This window comes from Heloderma suspectum, chromosome 8 (genome assembly GCF_057233095.1).
Source record: "Heloderma suspectum isolate Gila_16-S chromosome 8, 16-S_ref, whole genome shotgun sequence".
In the NCBI taxonomy this organism is placed as follows: Eukaryota; Metazoa; Chordata; class Lepidosauria; order Squamata; family Helodermatidae; genus Heloderma; species Heloderma suspectum.
This window is the reverse complement of record NC_139465.1, coordinates 38,617,467-38,640,418: the sequence shown is the minus strand read 5'-3', so window position 1 is coordinate 38,640,418 and position 22,952 is coordinate 38,617,467. Positions and strand designations below refer to the sequence as shown.

General features: G+C 48.1%; 1 protein-coding gene across 1 annotated transcript in view; it reads right to left on the bottom strand.

The window, feature by feature from the left end:
- Nucleotides 1-8,414, bottom strand: part of PLA2G15 (phospholipase A2 group XV) — a 50,231-nt gene extending 41,817 nt beyond the window's left edge. The window contains exons 1-2 of the mRNA XM_084812894.1: nucleotides 8,299-8,414; nucleotides 3,780-4,420 (exon numbers count right to left, since the gene is read on the bottom strand). Coding sequence (XP_084669020.1) covers nucleotides 3,780-4,420; nucleotides 8,299-8,414 — 757 coding nt within the window. The remainder of the gene's footprint in view (nucleotides 1-3,779; nucleotides 4,421-8,298) is intronic.
- Nucleotides 8,415-22,952: the final 14,538 nt, after the last annotated feature.

Sequence of the window (22,952 nt, the reverse complement as noted above, 5' to 3'; positions counted from 1 at the left end):
GTGTGGGTGAGTACACATATGGCACTGGGGTGCGCCCTCTAGGGAACTGATACTAGCCCCCAAAGTTGTCCATGCCTGCCTTACACAACTGGCATCCTATGACAAAGGCTCAGAAGACTCACCATCCACACACACTTTTGAGTCCTTCCAGCCAGCATGGCTGTTGCAGGCTCCCTTTTCTAGCAAACTCACAAACACAAAACCCCAAATCCCTCCCTTAGGTTCTCTATCACCATCCACATACAACCACACAAAACCACAGAATCCCAGATTTGCATTCTGCATCATTCAAAAGTAACCACCACTCATTCTAAACCCAACATGGATTAAAATCCTCCACACACTCATACAGTAGGGATCCACCCTTTCTAACCGTTCAGTCAAAGAAGTTAAAGGTGTGTTAATTAAATATTAAATACCTTTGATCTATATTACAATATAATTACTAGCAAAGAGACCTGGCTTTGCACAGGGTAGAATGGCCCTTAGTTTGATAGTGCGAAGCCTTCAAGCAGACTTATGCAGCTGTCAGAATCAGATGCATTGTGCCCACTCTGCCTGAGTGAAGCCATGCCTGTTGGCACCCCGGGGCACAGCCCTTTCCATGGGGCACAGCCCTTTCCATGGGGCACAGCCCTTTCCATGGGGCACAGCCCTTTCCATGGGGCACAGCCCTTTCCATGGGGCACCCCTATAGCTCACTGAGGGAGGGTCTAGCCACTCCAATTCCCTGCAAGGAGGCTGCCTCACAGAAGGGAGGAAGGGGCAGCTGTATAACCTCAGACTACTCACCCCTAGCTTGAAGCTATGTTGACTGAAAAGCAATGTACTGTTTAAGGAAGTCTGCCACCTGGTAACTGCTGCGTGCACACTATGTGAACAGTGGAACCAAAAGGCCAAGGAAGGTTAATAGGGTTGACATTTTAATGCCAAAATGCATACAGGACTCTTCTGACCACACAGATCAGCCCTTACAATCAAGTGTCAAACCTACTGCTACTCCTTGCATTTCACATGTTTGGGTCCCATTATTTAAACACAGAAACCTCTGTACCCATATGTATACACACACACCTGAGGACAACAACTCATGCATCTGACAAAAGTGGACTGTGCCCCACAAGAACTTCTACCACAACAAACGCTAATCCTTAAGGTGCCACAAGACTCTTGTTTTTGTGGTAGCAAACATGGCTATTACACTGAAAGATTTGCAAGTTCAACTATCCACAGCAGCTAAGAGTTCTAAGTGCTTCAGCCATACTCATTTGCTGACTTTCTGGGACTAATTCAAATGTCAATCCGCTTGGCTTGTGAAGCAGTGGACACTCAGGTCCAGAAAAACTTCTGCCAATACTGTTTCCAGCACTTTATTCTGCGAGTTTTAATTTGGATTTATGTGCTGGAATAATTTTATCCTTTGCTGCTGGTTTTATCTTGATTTTATTCTGCTGTGGTGTGTGTTTGTTGTGTTTTAGTATTTGTATTATTTGTTTTAAGTATTTTATGCCACTCCCAGAGCAGCTTACATATGATCAATCAAACTAGACAGTCCCCGCTTGCAGCCTTACTATCTAAAAAGACATGACACACAAGGAAAAAAGAATAGGGAGGGAAGGGGGGGATTCTTTTAGCAGGGCTGATGGAATGGCCCTGCTCTCCCTCTCATCCCCCTCCATACAGCCTGCTCTGTGTAATTATGCTTTTAAATTACATCACCCAGAGAACTTTGGTTACTGGGCAGTTTAAAAATACAATAAACAAACACCATGTTAAACTTCACACTGCTGTAGGGTTCATTGCGTTTTTTGTTGCAGCAAGAAACAGAAGAAGCTGCTTCATACCAAGTCAGAGCACTGGCCCCTACAGCTCAGTGTTTACAGATTGGCAGCTTACATTGTAGCTGGCTCTACAGAATTTCAGACAGGGCTCTTTTCCAACCCTACCAGAGAAGCCAGGGATTGAAACTGGGACTTCATGAAAGCAACTGAGCCACAACCCATCCCATAAGAACACAGGAAGCTGCCTTCCACCAAGCCAGAACATTGGTCTATCTAGCCCAGTATTCCCCACACACCAGTAGCAGCTCTTCAGGGCCTCAGGAGTCTTTCCCAGGCCTTCCTGGAGATGTCAGAGCTTGAACCCAAGATCTTCTTCATGAACAGCAGGTGTTATACCACTGAGCTATGTCTTCCACCCTGGAAATGTCAGAGATTATCTCAGGGCTGTTTTACCAAGGAACGAAAAAGATCCAGGGTGTTTCAGCCACACTCCCTGCTCCGAGTCCTCTGGTCCACCAACACTTCACCCGTAAATAAATTTGTTAGCCTACCAGGTGAGAGACAGGACTCTTATTTATTCAATGATATTTATGAATCACTTAAATTAAGAGAAATGTCTAAGTGATGTACAAAATATACCACAGAAGATCATAACTGTATATTACAGTAAACCAAAGACAAGATTATTTTCTTGGGAATGCTTATCGGGAAAAAGTATGGTTTCAGCAAGTGCTGAAAACCTGGAAGGGGTGGCACCTGACTAATTTGTAGTAGCTGTTTATGTTCCTTAAGCGGCTTTCCTAGTTACTGTTATTAGCATTCTTATTAGCATTATGCCACACCCCACCCAAATAAGCTCCCAGAGCTGCACACATATAATCAATTAAACAAGACAATCCCTGCCCAAAGGCTTACAAGCTAAACCTTTTCTAATCTAAAAGTTAGGAGCTATACACATGACGGAGACAGACAGGGAGATGTTAATAACCATGGGGGGCTTGGTGTGGTAAGCCTTACAGAGCCCCTTCCCCACACTATCACCCAACTTTCCCCCACAAAAAATTCACCAACATTTTCACCCACAAACACCCCCCGCCACCGCATATCTCTGAAAAAGCCTACAAAAACCATGGGGTGGCTGGTGTGGTTTACAGGGGCCTCTCCGCACACAACACTCCCACCCAAAAAACCTCACCAACGTTTTCACCCTCAGCATGTCCCCCCCCCCCAATATCTCCGTAACAGCCCATAAAAACCATGAGGGAGGTGGTGTGATAACCTTTCTAGACCCCCCTCCCCACACAAGACCCCCCTCCCAAAAAGTCACCAACATCTTCACCCTCAGCCCCCCCCATCTCCGCAACTGCCCATAAAAACCATGAGGGGGCTGACCTTTCCAGAAACCCTCCCCACACAGCACCCCCCTCCAAAATAGTCACGGGCATTTCCACCCTCAACCCTCCTCCAGCCATATCTCTGTAACAGCCCATAGAAACCATGTGGTAACCTCTCTAGACCCCCCCTCCCCACACAAGACCCCCCCTCCCAAAAAGTCACTAACATCTTCACCCTCAGCCCCCCCCCCCCAATCTTTGAAACTGCCCATAAAAACCATAAGGGGGCTGATGTGTGGGGAAGTGGCTCCGGAAAGGTGACCGCACCAGCCCCCTCACGGTTTTTATGGGCTGCTACAGATACACTGGGGGTGGGGGCGGGGGGCTGAGGGTGAAAACGCCGGTGACTTTTTGGGAGGGGGCTGTTGTGTGGGGGAGGGGCTCCGGAAAGGTTACCACAACACCCGGCATGTTGACCCTCAGCCCCCCCCCCACCCCCAGTATCTCTGTAGCAGCCCGTAAAAACCGTGAGGGGGCTGGTGCGGTCACCTTTCCGGAGCCCCCACCCCACACCTCCGCCTTGCCCCCCCCCGGGCCTCCCCCCCCCCGGGCACAGGCGCCCTCCCGCCACGTCTCACCCTCGCCGCCACCAGCGGCCCCTTACCCAGCAGGACCGGGGGGCCGGGGAACCTGCCGGCGGCTGGGGGGCGCCCCCGAGGCAGGCATCCGGCGCCCTGAGGCGAGCACAGCAGGGCCAGGAGGAGCGGGGCCAGCGGCGGGGCGAGCCGCTTCTTCCGCCTCGGGCCGGCCGGCGCCACCATCGCCTCAGCACATGCCCTGCCGGCGCTTCCGCTTCCCCGGCGCGAGCGACGGCGGAACCTCCCCTCAGGGCCGACCGCTTCTCCGCCGCCCTGCCCAGGCGCCACGCCCGCGGCGGCCGGAGCCCGTCCGAAAGTGCTGCGCGCCCTGCCGCCGGGCCTATATAAACGGGAGGCGGCTGGCCAATCCGCTTCTCGCCGCCGCCCGAGCGGCCAATCAGAGACGGAAGGCGGTGTCCCGGCGCGGCCCCTCCGTTCACCCCGCTCCCTGCGAGTGCGGGAGGCTGAGAGCCGGCACGTCGATTGGAAAAGGAGGAGCAGCAGCAGCAGCAGCAGCAGCAGCAAAACAGAGGAGAAGACGGGCCAAGCGAGACCAATCGCGAATCGATTCGCTCCAGCCCCCCTCTCCCGTGCGCGGGCGGCGCGCTCTTGCGCTCCTCGCTTCTGCGTTCGCTTCAGTGTTCTGTGGACCTTGTGTACCGGCCCCCTTTTCCGCAGGGGTGTCTTGGACCCAGGGCTCCAGCTACTGCCCCCCCCACCCCAGTCCTCAGATTTCCCTGTTTCCTTCCGAGCTTAGCTGCAATCCTCACAGCAGCTGAAGGGAATGAATTTGCCCAGGAACAATATATTATTCCTTGTCCTAATGCAAAGTGGGTGTGGGGGGGGGGGGGATGTCTTGGTCTGGAATGAACAAAGGTGCAAGCCTATGCATGTTTAGACAGGAAAAAAGCCCCACAACTCCCAGCATTCCCCAGCCAGCCATACTGGGTAGGGAATGCTGGGAATTTGTAGGAGTTATTTATTTATTTATTCCTAAGCTTGCATAGGCTTGCACCTTGAGATCCATTCGCTTTACAGAAGTCCTGCTCCTAGCAGTTTTAAACTACTAGAACTGGTTTAGAATCAGAATCATAGAATTGGAAGGGGCCCACAAGACCATCAAGTCCAACCCCTGCTCAGTGCAGGAAGCCTGATTCCCAGGTGGTCGGTCTCTCATCCAAGTACTAACTAGGGCTGACCCTGCTTAGCTTACGAGATCGGACGCATCCAGCTATTGATCAACACATCTGCCTGTAATTTTGGACTCTCCTTCAAGGCAGTTGTCATGATGAGCACCTACTCTTCAAAATATACCACTGGTTTTCCCTTCCTGAGCCTTGTGTGGCGCAGAGTGGTAGGCGGCAGTATTGCAACCGAAACTCCCCCCACGACCTGAGTTCCATCCCAGCGGAAGCTGGGTCCCAGGTAGCCGGCTCAGGTCAACTCAGCCTTCCATCCTTCCAAGGTCGGTAAAATGAGGACCCAGCTTGCTGGGGGGAAAGGTAGTCACGACTGGGGAAGGCAATGGCAAACCACCCCGCTATAGTCAGCCATGAAAATGGCTGCGTAAGCGGCGTCCCTCTAGGGGTCAGTAATGACCCGGCGCTTGCACAGGAGGAACCTTTCCTTTCCCTTCCTGTCTTTCACACACACTCTTCTTTTCTGGCTTAATTTTGTCTCTGATTCCTCCCACCCCCATTTTCCTCCACCCCTGTGTCACCCTAATCTTGTGCATTTTTACTCAGAAGTCAGTCTTGCTTAGTTCATTGGGGCTGCCATCCTATAAGAACATAAGAAGGGTCATGCTAGATCAGACCAAGGGTCCCTCTAATCCAGCATTCTGTTCACACAGTGGCCAACCAGCTGCCTGTGGGAAACCCGCAAGCAGGACATGAGTGCAACAGCACCCTCCCTATACACCAGCTGTCCCCAACCTGGTGCTTTGCAAATGTTTTGGACTACAACTGCCACCAGCTCCAGCCAACATAGCCAATGGTCAGGAAACATGGGCATTGTTGTCCAAAACATCTGGAGAGCACCAGGTTGGATAAGGCTGCTGTACATACCAGTGAGTAAGCGTCATTGAGCTCAGTAGGACTTAATTCTGAGTAAACATGCAATAGAATTGTTCGATTGCTGTCAAGTAAATGTGCATATAGGACTTCAGCCCTAACTGTATTCTTGTGCACTCTTTTTTCACCATCTTTGCCTTTGCCTCCACTCCATCTCTCAGACTTCTGCTTTTAGAGCAGTGTTCTTAGATAAGCACAAACAGCCACCCGCTGGCATTCTTTGTGTTGTGGTTACCAAATGCTGAGGCAAAAACACTCTGCACATGCTGAGGAGGTGGGGGTAACAATCACCCAGTTCCTGCTAGGCTCTCTTGCCTCTTTCCTCTCAATTCCCCTGCAGGAAGGGTGTTATGGTGATACCTTCTCAGGTCTCTGCCTCCCTGCCTGCCTGTTCAGTCTTCCTTTCCATGGATGCTAACACTTGGCTAAAGGAAATTAGAGCAGCAGCACCTTTCCTTCCCCTCCCCGCCCCCCTTTGGAAACTGGAGAGAAAAGTAATAGTAATCTTTCTGAGGAAACATGTAGCCCTGAAGAGACAGGCGAAGACAACTCGGTTGGGGTACCTAGTTCCAAGGAGGCCTTTCCCTCCCTCAGCTGCCACCAGAAGGGTGTCTGAGAAAACATCTTGCCCTAAGCGGATGTGGGGGGAAAACCCAAATTAAGCTGGGACTTAAAAGGAGAAGAAAAACTGCAGAAAAGAAGGGGGGGGGACAGCTGGCCAGCAAAGAAAGGCCCACCTAGGAGGACAATAGAAGCCATGCAAACTTGAGTACAGCTGGTTCCAGAATCAGTGTCTTTGCATCCATCTGGACAACTGAATCACCATCATGTTTCTCTCCCCCACACCCCCCCGAGTCCCTTTCCCTTGTGTCCTGTGTCTTTTTAGATTGTGAGCCTGGGGACAGGGACTGTCTTAATTATTGATTCTTGTAATCCACTCCTGGAGCCTTTGGACTGATGAATGAGATAAAAATGCTTTGAATAAATAAAAACCTAAATAAATAAAAGATAACTGGTGATATTGTTGCTTGGTGATGCCAGACTCAGTGTCCTTTATCTGTAAAATGGTAGTATTAACTGGCTGGTTAGTTGTCTCTGACCAGGCATCAAAGAAGCTCTTAGAACAATTTAAATTTTAGAATTGCGGATCAGCAGTAAGTCCAGTGGATTTGCGCTGGGGAGGTGTATGGTTCCATAGGGTGCAGGAGGTAAGAACAATTGTGTCCTTCGCATGCCACCATTTTGAGATTAGTTCTTCTACCCTTTGAACTCCTCAGGGGAAGAGTGGGATAAAAAATGAAATAGGCTCGAACCCCCAATCTTTTGAGGAGCCACCAATGCTCCTGCTGCTCAAATCCTTATTTTAAATATATATTATCCCTTTCTACAACAACATGGTGTTTATTCCCAGGTAAATGCTTTTAGCATCAGGGCAACAGAAACCCCATTAATCCTCTGGTCATGATATGGTGCCTTGATGAGTTAAGTGAGCATATAAATGCAAAACTGCACATGGTCAGTCTTTCTTTTTTATTCATCAGGGTTGCGCCATTTTTATTTGATTGCTCTGGCACATGAGCAGTTGTAAAGCACTGAAAAAGGCATGGGGGGAATGTGTTTCTCTCTAGTGTTTCATCTTCCGTACCTTTTCTTTCTGAGAAGGTTGGGGTTTAGTGGCTGAAATCTTTATGTACACGTACTTTGGAATAAGGTCTATTGAACACTGTCAATTCACATAATGGGTGAGTGGTGGTAAGATAATAAAACCCCAAAAGTGTTTTTTTTTGGGGGGGGGACCAGGTAAAAGGATACAGGCATAAATCTAAGATGCATCTTTTCAACTACGGTGGTACTAGAAGTAATTTTTAAACTAGGGTTGCCTGGTTATTAGGGTTCGGAATCTGATTTTGGTCTCCTTCTCAGGAACTCCAGGGGAAAATCTCAAGGTGAGGGGCCAGAACCAGGGAGGGCAGGGTATTTTCTGTTCCCTACACCACACACACACCCGCCCCAAAATGAAGTAAGGATTTACAGTACTGAAGTGGACACACCACACAGCATAAGTGCAGGGTCTTTTCTGTAATAGCCCCAGAGATTCCAGGGAGGACAAATGGGGCAGCTAGATAATTTTAGATTCTGGACCCAGAAGCACACAACTAACATTTCTCTTCACACCCCAACCACCATTCCATGCTTCACAACTGCTTCTGCATTCCTGATATGTTAAAATAGCAACACAAACTGTTTGCCAACCCTGGTTTTAAAAAATACTCTGTGCATGTGCAGTTTTGCCTCTTAAACCCACTTAAATCATAGCGCCATCATGACTACAGGAATAAAGTAGAGTTTGCTTCTTCTACCCTGATCACCTGCTGCTCTCTAGGGCTGCAGGGTCCTGGTGTTTGGCCCCAAGATCCAGGCCCAACTGTACCACTGGTGGGATATGCTACTTGATTCCAGATCTTCATCTTACCACACAGTCAAGTCATGTCTGGGTGCAATCCAGAGAAAGTAAAGAGCGCCCAAGTACTGCTGAAGTGCCCAGGTGTTGGCAGCGGCCACAAGCATCTTTGCATCAACAGCACCCATTCTTAGAGGTGTCTGATCTAGCCACAGTGGTGCATGCCATAGTTACATCCTGTTTGGACTGCTGCAATGCGCTCTATGTGGGGCTGCCTTCAAAAACTATTCAGAAATTTCAGCTGGTCCAGGATGCAGTGGCCAGACTGTTGACCAGGGCTGTTTACAGGAAGCACAAGACTCCCTTGTTACAGCAGCTTCACTGGCTACTGGTCAGTTTCTGGGCAGAATTCAAAGTGCTGGTTTTGACCCATGAAGCCCTATACGACTTGAGACTAGGCTACCTTAAAGACCACCTTCTCCTATATAAGAACATTAGAAGAACCATGCTGGATCAAACCAAGAGTCCATCTAGTCCAGCATTCTGTTCTCACAGTGGCCAACCAGCTACCCACAGGAAACCCACAAGTAGGACATGAGCTCAACAGCACCCTCCTGCCCATGTTCCCCAGCAACTGGTGTATATAGGCATACTGCCTCTGATACCAGAGGTAGCAAATATCCATCAGGACGAGGAGCCACTGATAGCCATCTCCTCCATGAAGTTGTCTAATTCCCTTTTGTTGTTAAGTCGTTAAGTTGTGGCCGACTCTTCGTGACCCCATGGACCATAGCACGTCAGGCCTTCCTGTCCTCCGCTCTCTCCCAGAGTGTGCTCAAGTTCATATTCATTGCATCCGTGATGCTATCTAGCCATCTCATCCTCTGCCGTCCCCTTCTCCTTTTGCACAGCATCTTTCCCATCATCAGGGTCTTTTCCAGTGACTTTTCTCTTCGCATTAGGTGGCCAAAATATTTGAGCTTCAGCTTCAGTATCTGCCCTTCCAATGAGCAGTCAGGGATGATTTCCTTTAGGATGGACTGATTTGACCTCCTTGAAGTCCAGGGGACTCGTAAGAGTCTTCTCCAGCTCCACAGTTGGAAAGCATCAATTCTTCAGCGCTCAGCCTTCCTTATAGTCCAGTTCTCACAGCCATACGTTGCTAAAACCATAGTTTTGATTATACAGACCTTTGTTGGCAAGGTGATGTCTCTGCTTCTTACTACGCTGTCTAGGTTTGCCATAGCTTTCCTCCCAAGGAGCAAGCGTCTTTTAATTTCATGGCTACAGTCACCATCTGCGGTGATCTTGGAGGCCAAGAAAATAAAATCTGTCACTGCTTCCATTTCGTCCCCTTCTATATGCCAGGAAGTGATGGGGCCAAATGCCATGATCTTCGTTTTTTTAATGTTGAGTTTCAAACCAGCTTTTGCACTCTCCACTTTCACCCTCAACAAGAGGCTCTTGAGATCCTCTTCGCTTTCTGCCATTAGGGTGGTATCGTCTGCATATCTGAGGTTGTTGATAATTCTCCCGGCAATCTTAATTCCGACCTCTGATTCATCCAACCCAGCGTTTCTCATGATGTACTCTGCATATAAGTTAAATAAGCAGGGCGACAATATGCAGCCTTGTCGTACTCCTTTCCCAATTTTGAACCAATCGGTTGTTCCATGTCTGGTTCTTACTGTTGCTTCTTGGCCCTCGTACAGGTTTCTCAGGAGACAGGTAAGGTGGTCTGGTACTCCCATCCCTTTAAGAATTTGCCACAGTGTGTTGTGATCCACACAATCAAAGGCTTTAGCGTTGTCAATGGAGCAGAAATAGACGTTTTTCTGGAATTCTCTTGCTTTCTCCATGATCCAGCGAATGTTGGCAATTTGATCTCTAGTTCCTCTGCCTCTTCGAAACCCAGCTTGTACTTCCGGTAGTTCTCGGTTCACATAATGCTGAAGCCTAGGTTGTAGGATTTTGAGCATAACCTTGCTGGCATGTGAAATGAGCGCAATTGTACGGTAGTTTGAACACTCTTTGACGTTGCCCTTCTTTGGAATTGGAATGTAAACTGACCTTTTCCTGACTTGTGGCCACTGTTGAGTGTTCCAAATTTGTTGGCATATTGAGTGCAGCACTTTAACAGCATCATCCTTTAGGATTTTAAATAGCTCAGCTGGAATACTGTCATCTCCGCTAGCTTTGTTGTTAGTAATGCTTCCTAAGGCCCACTTGACTTCACTCTCTAGGATGTCGGGCTCAAGTTCAGTGGCCACACTATCATGGCTATCAGGGACATTCAGATCTTTCCTGTATAGTTCTTCTGTGTATTCTTTCCACCTCTTCTTAATCTCATCTGCTTCTGTTAGGTCCCTGCCTTCTTTGTCTTTTATCATGCCCATCTTTGCACAAAACATTCACTTGATATCTCTGACTTTCTTGAAGAGATCTCTAGTCTTTCCCATTCTGTTGTTTTCCTAGGGGTGGACGAAAGTCCCTTACCTGTCCTTGAAGGACGTTCGTGGGGGGGGGAGGCGCTTCGCTGCTCCCCCCACGAAGTTCAGGCCGGGGGGGGAGGCTTCCTGTCTCGCCCCGGCCGAAATTCAGGCTGGGGGGGAGGCTTCCCGCCTCGCCCCGGCCGAAATTCAGGCCGGGGAGGAGGCTTCCCGCCTCGCCCGGCCGCGAACGCGAAAGTTAAAAAAAAAAAAAAACGCCCCCTGATAGGCTACGTGATGATTAACGTAGCCTATCACGGCTAGATTTGCAAAGTCAGCCGTGATAGGCTACGTTAATCGTCACGTAGCCTATCACGGGTGACTTTAAAAAAAAAAAAAAAGCACGTACGCTAATGGCGGCCCCCATAGGGAGCCGCCATTCCCATTCCTTATTTGGTCGCTGTAGTCTATGTAAATCTTTACGTAGACTACGGCAAAAATAAGGGCAACGCAAATAGCGTTGCCCTTATTTTTGCCGTAGTCTACGTAAATCTTGACGATTGACGTAGCCTATCACGGCTGACTTTGCAAATCTAGCCGTGATAGGCTACGTTAATCGTCACGTAGCCTATCAGGGGGCTTTTTTTTTTTTCTTTTATTGCAATGGCGGTGGCGGCAGCCGGTCGAAAGACCGGCTGCCGCTCCCGCCCCGCTCGAACACCCGCCGAACCGCCGGCCGGACCCGCCGCCGGGAGGGACATTCGGCAAAGGTAAGTCCCGTCCCAGGGGGGGCGGGGGGCAGGGGGGTTCGGAGGATTTCTCCCCGAAACTTGTTCGGGGGGCCGAAGACGTTGGCGCTCGGCCCCCCGAAGTTTCGGGGATAAATTCTCCGCCAACCCTATGTTTTCCTCAATTTCTTTGTATTGTTCATTTAAGAAGGCCTTCTTGTCTCTCCTTGCTATTCTCTGGAACTCTGCATTCAGTTGGATATATCTTCCTCTTTCTCCCTTGCTTTTCGCTTCTCTTCTTTCCTCAGCTACTTGTAAAGCCTCATTAGACAGCCACTTGGCTTTCTTGCATTTCTTTTTCTTTGGGATGGATTGAGTTGCTGCCTCATGAACAATGTTATGGACCTCCATCCATAGTTCCTCAGGCACTCTGTCTATCAGGTCTAATCCCTTAAATCTATTCCTCACCTCCACTGTATATTCATAAGGGATATGATTTAGGTCATACCTGAATGGTGTAGTGGTTTTCCCTACGTTCTTCAATTTAAGCTGAAATTTTGCAACAAGAAGCTCATGATCTGATCCACAGCCAGCTCCAGGTCTTGTTTTTACTGACTGTATAGAGCGTCTCCATCTTTGGCTGCAAAGGACATAATCAATCTGATTTCGATATTGACCATCTGGTGATGTCCATGTGTAGAGTCGCCTCTTGTGCTGTTGGAAAAGAATGTTTGCTATGATCAGCGTGTTCTCTTGGCAAAACTCTATTAGCCTTTATCCTGCTTCATTTTGTACACCAAGGCCATGCTTGCCTGTTATCCCAGTGATTTCTTGACTTCCTACTTGAGCATTCCAATCCCCTATGATGAAAAGGACATCTTTTTTTGGTGTTAGTTCTAGAAGGTGTTGTAGGTCTTCATAGAACCAATCAACCTCAGCTTCTTCGGCCTCAGTGGTTGGGGCATAGACTTGAATTACTGTGATGTTGAATGGTTTGCCTTGGATTCGTACTGAGATCATTCTATCGTTTTTGAGACTGTACCCCAGTACTGCTTTTCCCACCCTGTGCTACTCCATTTCTTCTAAGGGATTCTTGCTCACAGTAGTAGATATGATGGTCACCTGAATTACATTCGCCCATGCTTGTCCATTTTAGTTTGCTGATTCCCAAGATGTCAATGTTCAATCTTGCCATCTCATGTTTGACCACCTCCAGCTTACCTTGATTCATTGATTTGACATTCCAGGTTCCTAAACAATATTGTTCTTTACAGCATCGGATTTTCTTTTCACCACCAGACACATCCAGAGCTGAGTGTCCTTTCGGCTTTGGTCCAGCCGCTTCACTCTTTCTGGCACTACTTGGAAATACCCTCTGCTCTTCCCCAGTAGTATATTGGACACCTTCCGACCTGAAGGGCTCATCTTCCGGCGTCATCTCTTTTAGCCTTGTGATACGTTCCATGGGGTTTTCTTGGCAAGAATACTGGAGTGGGTTGCCATTTCCTTCTCCAGTGGACCACATTTTGTCAGAACTCTCTGCCATGACCTGTCCATCTTGGGTGGCCCTGCACGGCATAGCTTATGGCTTTAGTGAGTTAGGCAAGCCCCTTCACCACAACAAGGCAGTGATCCATGAAGGGGAATTCCCTTTTAAAGCCATCCAAATTGGTGACCATCATCACTACGTGCTGTGGTAGCAAACTCCATAGTTTAACTATGCACTGTGTGAAGGACTCCCTTTGATCTGTCCTGAATCTCCCACCAATCAGCTTCCTGGGGTGACCCCATTAGGGTCTAGTATTATGAGAGAGGGAGAAAAATGTCTCCCTATCCACTTTCTCCGCACCATGCACAATTTTGTCCACCTCTGTCATGTCTCCCCTTACTCACCTGCATTGGTTATAAGATCTTCAGGAGAAGCCCTTCTTTTCGTACCACCACATTCAGAGGTTGGTTTGGTGGCAATGTGATAGGGATGTCAGAGAATTTTTCCACGAATCTCGGGGAGGCTGAATGCCAGCGCATTCGGCCCCCCGAAATTGGTGGAGAAACGGTCTGCCACCCCCCCGCCCCTTCCCGGGACGGGACTTACCTTGTGCAAATGTCCCTGATGGCAGTGCGGCTCTGGCGGCGCCATTTCCAAGTTTAAAAAAAAAAAGTGATAGGCTACGTAAAGATTTACGTAGCCTATCATGGCTAGATTTTTAAAAAATACCGTGATAGGCTACGTAAATGTTTACGTAGCCTATCACGGCTGAGTGAAGGGGGAAAAAAACCGCGCGTACGCAAATGGCGGCGCCCATGAGCGCCGCCATTTGTGTTCCTTATTTTGGCACGTGTAGTCTACGTAAACATTTATTTGTTTATAATATAAACAAATATAAACAAAACATATAAACAAAAACATATATAAACATATAAACAAAAAAAATGTTTACGTAGACTACACGTGCCAAAATAAGGAACGCAAATGGCGGTGCCAACGGGCCCCGCCATTTGCATACGCCCGGTTTTGTTTTGTTTTTCCACTCAGCCGTGATAGGCTACGTAAACATTTACGTAGCCTATCACGGCTGACTGCAGGGACGCAAACGGCGGCGGCTACGGCCGCTGCCATTTGCATCCTGGCAGGACAGGATTCGCGGCCGGAGGGACAGGACGCCTCCCCCCTGGCCAGAATTTCGGGCGGGAGGGACGGGGCGCCTCCCCCCTGGCCAGAATTTCGGGGGGAGGGACGGAGTGCCTCCCCCCCACCGCGAATCAACTTTCGGGTTCAGGTAAGTGACTTTCGTACATCCCTACAATGTGAGAAAGGGCCTTCTTGGTGGCTACTCCCAAGCTGTGGAACTCCTTGCTGAGGGAGGCTAGGTTGGTTCCCTCTGCTTTCCTTCTGCCTGCAGGCAAAGATGTCTTTATTCAAGCAGGCCTTTGGCATGAAAGGTGGTCTGTTGCATTGGGTGCTGTTTTTATTCTGTTGTGGTTGTTTTTTTAGTTGGGTTTTAATGCATTTGTTTTTTTATTGTATTAATCACTTGTTTATTTTTAAAATGTTTTTGTTCCTGTGATTGTAAGCCACCTTGAGTGCCATTTTCTTGGTCGAAAGGCAGAGTAAAAATCAAATATAAATAAATAAATCAGGGTATCGCTACATTAATGCATCATATTTCTCTACAGTGTGTTTTAGATCATAGTGCAAGATCCCATTTCTGTCCTCAGCCTGTTTTGTAGTGTTTCTGGGAAGCTTTTTCCCCACCCAATGGTTCCATTCCTGTCCTGGGATACCACCGTACCCTACTGTCTATGGAGTTTGTGGAACATACAAACGTATGGCATGATTAATTCCTCTAAGAACAGTTCCTTGAACTTTGCTGCAAAAGAAACCATTCCAGAAGTGAAAACTCTGCAACATGTGACTTATTTAATCTGCTTTCTCAGCTGCCCTGTCTTTAACTAGCAACAAATACAGAGGAATCAGTTGTGATTCTTTGGAAAAAATTTCCCTGGGAGATAAACAGCTCAACTAAAATTCCAAAACCCACAGTCTGGCAATACCTTTATTAGGTCCAATCAACAACGCACACAATTGTTTCGAGATCTCCAGATCATCATTTTCATCAGATTCATCTCCAAGTAACAGCTGGAGTTTATATTTTCAAAACCTGGGGAATCAGCCATTGCATGTTTGCGTGTCTGAACGGTCCTAGGTAGAACTTGTAAACAGCATGACACACAGGAGAACCTAGGGATGGGTGAGAATTGGGGTTGGGGGGCATTTAAATAAGGATTTACTAAAATTCGCAAATTTCTTTGTAAACACAACAGGAAGGACTTAAGATTTTAAAAATCGGAATGTGGGGGGAAACGAACCTGACAGATTTGTCCATTCACAATGCAGAAGCCTTTTGTCTGGCTTTGAATGAGGGCTGTGCCAAAATTTTCAATCTACTTTCCCCCCTCCCCGACGATTTGAGTGGAGGGAGGGTCGAAAAGAAATCAGATATGAAAATTGTGGGAAAGTGTTAGAATTTTCGGAGAAATTTTCCAGTGTGGGGCTTTGACACTTACATTACTACTAGGAGCTGGCTGAGGTGCCTGTGTGTGTTTTTCTTTCTTTTACATTCCACCTAACGTATACCCTGTGCTTGTAAAGTCCCTTCTCTCCCCTGTTGGGCAGAGAGAAGTGGTTGCTGCCACTTCCCTTCCAAGTGTCAGGGTGGACACTGAGCCCATAGAATGCCAGAGTAGTTCTGATTCTGAGGAAGAGCAGTCGCTCCTGGGAGAGGAGCACGCTCCTCTTTCCCAGGGCCAACAGCTGACAGAGATTCCTCCCACCGGCATTCCTAGCTTAGATAGCAGTCCTGGGAGTGTCAGAGCGCGGGAAGCAGACTTGATGGACGCGCAACGCCAACGCAGACAGCAGCACCAAATGGAGGGCGCAGAAAGGAGGTGTAGTGCCCGGTTGGCGCGCAAACAACAGCTGCGCCCAGAGGATCCAAGGGAAAAGGGGAGGGACTCTCCCTAGTCCTTAAGTTCAGGGGTCTGCCAGTAATTCCCTTTCAAACGGGGACCAACTGTTCCAACTTAGGGCATAGGTACTGTGCTGCTCAGAGCTAGTTGCAAATGGTAGAGTTGTTAAGTTGTAAAAGAAGAATAAAGCTTTGAAAGGAATCCCTTTGTCTGTGTCTGGACTTGGCTACTGGATTAGACTGAGAGAGGCCTCCAAGGAGCCCTTGACACCAAGCAGGAATAGTGCAAAGTGCTTTGGAAGCCTGAGGTGTCATCTGTCTCCTCTCAGAGAGACGGTTGCTGCCACTTATGAATGGCACGGCACCCGAATGAGTCCAGGAGTCTGGACCCCACCCATGCCCCTGAGCCGCACCCACCAAGTCTCTGCCCCTGCTTGAGTCCCACCCACCACATTCGCCAAGCCACATGCACTCTTGCTGGACCTGTCTGCACATGCCACGAGCGCCATTTTGCAGAAGAAAATGGCGATTGCGAATATGCACACATCTGGTGTGATGCAAAATGGCACCATGGATGGCCGCTATACACAAGATTACAGGCATAAACGGGCCATTTAAGCTTCTAATCTTGCATATATTGGCCATTCATGCCCCATTTTGCGAAAGACTAGATGTGCACGTATCCGTGATCGCCGTTTTATTCTGCAAAATGGCGCTTGCGGTGCTCACGGTCAGGTCCAGGGTGAGGACCCTAACTCACTGTGCGGGGCATCCGTCCATCCCTACTGCCGCTTTCCTCCTGAGTCAGAAGAGTATTTTGCAAGCGCAGGCTGTGCTGGCTGTCAGCGGGTGCCCCCGTGCTTAAAAAGGCTCTTCTCTCCCTGCTTTGGAGCAAAATGGCTGCCTGCAACCACCTCGCTGCTTGGTGGGGAAGAGTGTTTTGCAAGCTCGAATTGGGTGGGCCAGAGGTAGCCAGTGTTGCTCGCCTTGCTCCCCCTGCTCTGGCAGAGAGGTAGCTGCTGCTGCTTCCCTCCTGAGCAGGGAGTCTGCTTTGGGTAGTTTGCAACTGGAGTTGGGAGGAGGGGGAGTGCAGTGTGTGTGTTTGTCTGTCTGTCTGTCTGTCTGTCTGTGTGTGCATGCGTGCGTAAAAGAGTCTTCGCATGAAGTTCTTGAAAAGAGGTATAACATAGGGCTGTGCAGGGACCCCCCAATCCAACTCAGAAGCTGCTTCGTGGCTTCAGAGGTGGGCCCGATTCGGCTTAGCCTGACCGAAGCAGGATGCAGATGCCGAACCTCACTTCGGGTCCCCCCCAATGCCCCCGCGCAATCCCTTACCTTCCCACCACCTCCTCCTCCTCCGTTGCTGCCTCCTCCTCCTCCGACGCCACTGCCACCTCCGCTGCTGCCTTCTCTTCGCCGCCACCTTCTCCAGCTTTGCTGCTGCCGCCGCCATCACTGCCACCAGCTCCTGGGGCCTGGAAACTCACTGACTCTTATTGAAGGGAGCCGCCATTTTTAAAATGGCAGCTTCCTGGAAGTTGCCATTTTAAAAAGGGCGACTCCCTGCAAGAAGAGTCGCCGCATGTCCAGGCCTCAGGAGGAGGCGGCAGCAATGATGGCAGCGGAGGAGAAGGCAGCAGAGGCAGAGATGGCAGCAAAGATGGTGGTGGAGGACGAGGAGAAGGCAGCGACGATGACAGCGGAAGAGGAGGATGGCTCAGGTAGGAAACTGGAGGCGCCGGCACAGCTGAGTCAGGGGTGCCGAAGCTTTGCTTCGCCTCAGAAGGGGCTCGAAGTGACCCGAAGCAGCCTGCTTCGGCTCAGAGTTCAGGCCTCGGGCTGAAGCGGTGCACAGCCCTAGTATAACACACACACACACACACACACACACACATATACATACATACATATATATATATATATATATATATATATATATATATATATATATATATATAAATGCTCTATCATACCCTTTATTTGCAGCCTTGCCTGGCAGGCAAAAATAGAGGAAATGGGAACTGCTGGTTTCTAATGCTGCAAACAAGAGTTTCTAATGTTGCAAGCAGGAAAGGAAGATTTCGAAAGTTTTACAAACTTGCAACTGACTCCCATTGCAAACGAGTCCCATTCGTGCTGCTCCCATTCCTGCTTGCACAGAGCTTTAAAATGAGTCCCAGTTCTGCTTGCAGCAACTGAGCGGCAGCAGTTCCGGGAATGGCCATGTGGCCATGTGTCATTGGCCATTCCAGGAACTGCTGCTGGGCTGGAAGCCAATTGTCGAGAGCCCCATTATGCTGCGAGCGCGGGGGAGACATTTTAAAAGCAAAAAAGGTGGGCAGAGGTCTCCTGAGCCGCCTCATACACTGAATAAGGTAGAGGGAGCCCGTGCCTCCCCACTCCCATTTGAAAATTCTTCTAAATTCTCCCCCTCCCTACGAAAGAGGCAGAAAACACAATGCAGAACTACTTTGAGCCCCTGTGTATTCAACCATGTTTGCGGTGCTGAATTTGGGTTGCCACAGGTAGCCGGCTCAGGTCGACTCAGCCTTCCATCCTTCCGAGGTCGGTAAAATGAGGACCCAGCTTGCTGGGGGAAAGGTAGTCACGACTGGGCAAGGCAATGGCAAACCACCCCGCTACAGTCTGCCATGAAAATGCCAGCGCAAGCAGCGTCCCTCTAGGAGTCAGCAATGACTCGGTGCTTGCACAGGAGGGACCTTTCCTTTCCTTTCATCTTTAAGAGCTACCTGGCAGGCAGGTACAATATGGTCCTCTCCATGCTGGGAATACCTGTTTATTGAACTGGGCCAGTGCGGATGGGTGAGAATTTTGCTCAGTTTGTTTTTTGGTCAGAACGGCCCCAGAATTTCAAATTTCTTTATAGACAGGATGGAAAGAACTTGGGTTTTTTTTAAAAAAATCTAATGTCAGGCAAAGCAGAACTGAAAGATTCACCTATCTCAAGTCGAACCTAAGGCTGCAATTCTAATGATCCTGTACCCATTTCCCTGGGAGTAAGCCCCATTGGACTTAATAGGAATTATTTCTGAGTAGACATGTGTAAGATTGCACTAAATGGAGGCTGGTGGCTCCAATGTCATGGGTTGGTGAATCTGCTCTGGGTTTCAGTCTGTAAAGGAGCTATCCATAGTGTTGAACTGGGTCCGATACTGTGGATAGCTCCTTTAGAGTTCTGAGTGGTTCTGACTGAAACCCTTCTGACATTGGAGCCATCGGTCTCCACTGATTGCACTCTAAGACTCTGACCATGCAAATTTCATGTCTTCAATTTTATCAGGCTTTTTTCACCCCTCCCCACTCCCTCCCAACGGTTTTTTTGTAACCTCTTGCCTAATAAAGAAACCAGGAAATCTTGAAAGCTTGCTCACAATTTTTGTGTAATTTCTACTTTCCAAGAAGAGGGGGGGGGGGTAGTTTGTTGTACTAGCTATCAGAATTTCAAATTTCAAATCCAAAAGGAAACAACAGTCTGTCAAATTCCATATAGGAAAGTAAATTAAAATTAAAACAGTTAAAATAAATATATTACAGCCAAAACAGTCTGATTACACCTAGACCGATTACACCAGTACAGAAGGCAAGATTCCAGGCTCATAAACAATGTCGATAATGTAGTTCAAATCTTTATTCCAGTTACTTTTAGATGTGCTTTCAAGGCAAGTATAATTAACTTTGCCATTCTGAATGTGGTATCTCTGTCCTGGCCAAATAGCAAATGCAGCAGTTTCTCGTGGCTGGTTTTCTTGTTTTCTTTGCCAATGGTGGCTGTATATACAGGTCTCTTAAAATAATAAACATTTTACACTCCAGTAGAAAATGGGCAAGGTCCTCCATCATGACTTGTGTTACATGGACAGATTCTAAGAGTCCTTGGGATATTATTTGCCAGACTCCCAATATAATCAGCCAGTGGGGGAACATTTAGCCAGGCTTGTGTAAAAGCAACCCTTAGTTCTCTCTTCACTAGATGTTCAAAATAAAGTGCTGCCTGAAGTTGGTAATAAAAGTATTGCCTGACCGTGGACTGTAGAATTTGTCCTACAGACCAATACAGCTTACTTTACTTTACGTGCAGCTCAACTAAGAGAGCAATCCTATGGCTGCTAGACACTGTGCTCATTTCCAGGAACTGACCTTGGTCAGTTCCCGGAAAACTGACTGCCCCCCTCGTCTGCACTGCCTCCAAGGCAGCACGGAGAAGCTCCATCCTCCGCACTCGCAAGAGGAGCACGGAGTGACTGAAAAGGGGCGGGGGGCATTCCAGGGCAGGGAGAGCGGAGCTGCACATACAACACATCCCATGTGTCGTATGGCAGCTTCCTCTCCCGGCCCCTCCCCCCACCGCTAGACAGCCGAAAACAGCTGTCTAGTGAAAAATAGCAGGGCAGGAGAGGCACGGAGGGAATGATCCCCCCATGCCTCTCCTGCCTTCCTTCGGATAGGCGGTCGCCTCCGAGGTCGGAGGCGGCCACCTATCTAGTTAGAATTGCACCCTTAGTCACTCTGAGCCTTTCTACATGAGGCATTTATTGTAGAGCTGTGCACAAATGGCCTCTCCAAATTCTCCAGCCTATTTGTGGGCAGAGAAATTGGGGGGACAATTTCACCGAATTTCTCCTAGGGGAGGAGAAATTCTCCAACAGTTTCTTATGTTGTTCAGTCGTTCAGTCGTGTCCGACTCTTCGTGACCCCATGGACCATAGCACGATAGGGCTTACTGTCGGCAGGGGTCATAGCACAGCTTCTTTCTTTTTTCCTAAGAGTTTTTGGTTTATTGCACTGCTTCTATAGGGAACAACAGCATCAACTGTGATGAGGCTTTGACTTTTTTGAGGTAGAATTTTGAATTTCTTTTGGTTTTTGAGCTTACCTAATCACTGTGAGGTGGCTGAAGGTGCTGTGTGTGTTTGTCTCTCTATTACACATCTTTTCCTTGCTCTGCAGCCTCCCAGGCCACCTGCACTTCCTGAACTGAAAAAGCCCCATGGGCGAAATTACCTCATGATATCTTCCTCATGATGGCTTTAACTGAAGTGTGGGAAGTCGAGGAGGCTCCAGACTGCCACAGAGATTATTGTACAACAACAGACAGGGCATTCATGGACACTCCTCAGCCATCTCACAAGAACCCCAAACCCAACCCATTAGAATTTCTCCAAAATTTCTCCTCCTTAGAATTTCTTTTCAAAAGCAATTTCTTTTTGATCCAATTGAATGCGAATGGCTGAAAAAAATATGGGAGAAATTTTCAGAACAGCACTAATTCATGGTATGCGTATGATTTTTCACTCGCAGTAGTTTGCGGGTGCTAACCCTAACCCACTTAGAGGTGATGTCATGGAACATACAGAAAGGCATAAAACGAAAAACTCTGGGGGGGGGGGGAACATGTGTAGAAGATCAGCTCTTTATCCCACAAAGAATCCGGAAGCAGAAGCCTCAATAAAGTAGCGGGTTAAAAGCTTCATGTAGAAAAGCCATCTGTCATGTGCCTGTGCCTGTAACAAGTCACAGATTGCTGTTAATCAACCAACAAGGGTCTTCCTGAGAAAAGCTTTCAAATGCCACAACTCCCAACCTTGACTCGAGCATGAGCTACACATCCGTTGTTAGATTCTCAGAGATAAGCTGTGGCACAGGGCCAAAAAAACAGATCCTGCGTTATTAGACAGACAAGCTGGCAGATGCTGGTCATTGTATATGTAATTCATTCCATTATATGAACTTTAAATCCAACCTGGGATTTTTAAGATGGGAAATGTTGTAAAATACATGAATAAAAATGCAAAATTGAATTGCCAATGTGGATCCATCCTCCTTTGCAGCTGGGAAACTGGAACTGGTTGGTGAACTTCAGGGTGCTAGTAGAAACAGATTAGATCCCACATGCCTGAAGTCTGTCCACACCTATTTTAGCTGGTCTTTTAAAAATCCATCTCCAAAGTTAGTGGGGGGCATGGTGGCTTGTTGTGTGTATCAGCAGTTATAGGAAAGCCCCTGTCTGGTCATAAATTACCAAGCAGTTCTTGTAGGCATCACAAGAGTGTTGAATAATTGCAGGACAAGATTTAAGGGAAGATAAGCAAGCCACTTTCAATATTTACTGGAAATTTTTCTCATGCAAAATTTAAGAACATAAGAAGAGCCCTGCTGGATCAGACCAAGCGTTCATCTAGCCCAGCATTCTGTTCACACCGTGGCCAAGAAGCTGTCAGCCAGGAACTCACAAGCAGGACATGAGTGCAACAGCACCCTCCCACCCACATTCCCCAGCAACTGGTGTACACAAGCATACTGTCTCTGATACTGGAGGTAGCATATAGCCATCAGGACTAGTAGCTATTGATAGCCTTCTTATCCAGGAAGTTTTCTATGCCCTTTTTAAAGCCATCAAAATTGGTGGCCATCACTACGTCTTGAGGTAGCAAAATCCATAGTTTTAAGTGTGTGCTGTGTGAAGAAGGACTTCTTTTGATCTGTCCTGAATCTCCCACCAGCTTCATGGGATGACCCCACTGGGTTCTAGTATGATGAGAGATAACATTGTTATCATTGTTTCAATGACAACAAAAGGACTGGAATATCAGAAATGTTTTTGAACTGTCCACACATGCAGTTGTGCTTGCAATAACACGCCTCACCTGTTTTGTCCTGTTAAACTCAGATCCCCTGGCCTCTAAAATGGAAATAGCTAGGTAAGCATGTATCAGTGTATATCTGAATCCCATACCATATATAGTAAACTCATTTTCCAAGTGCTGATCCTTACGTAGTCAAAACAGCTCCACCCACGCACAAGAGGGAGGTATCACAAGGCTCAGGGAAACTCCAGGGTTTGCTGAAGTACAAAACATCTTAAGGAGAAGAAGAAAATACTTCCGGGGCAGGGGACACCCCGAAACAGCTCCATGAAGATTGAGTATGCTCAGTGGCTATGGAATGTTGATTGACTATTGAAAGGGGAGAGGCAGAAAACAATGGGGAGAGGAATGTAATGACATATCCTAGAAAAGGGCATGGCTGGCTAGTTGGCAGGCTGGACCACTGAACAGGAGAATTCCACCCTGCAGCGTTTT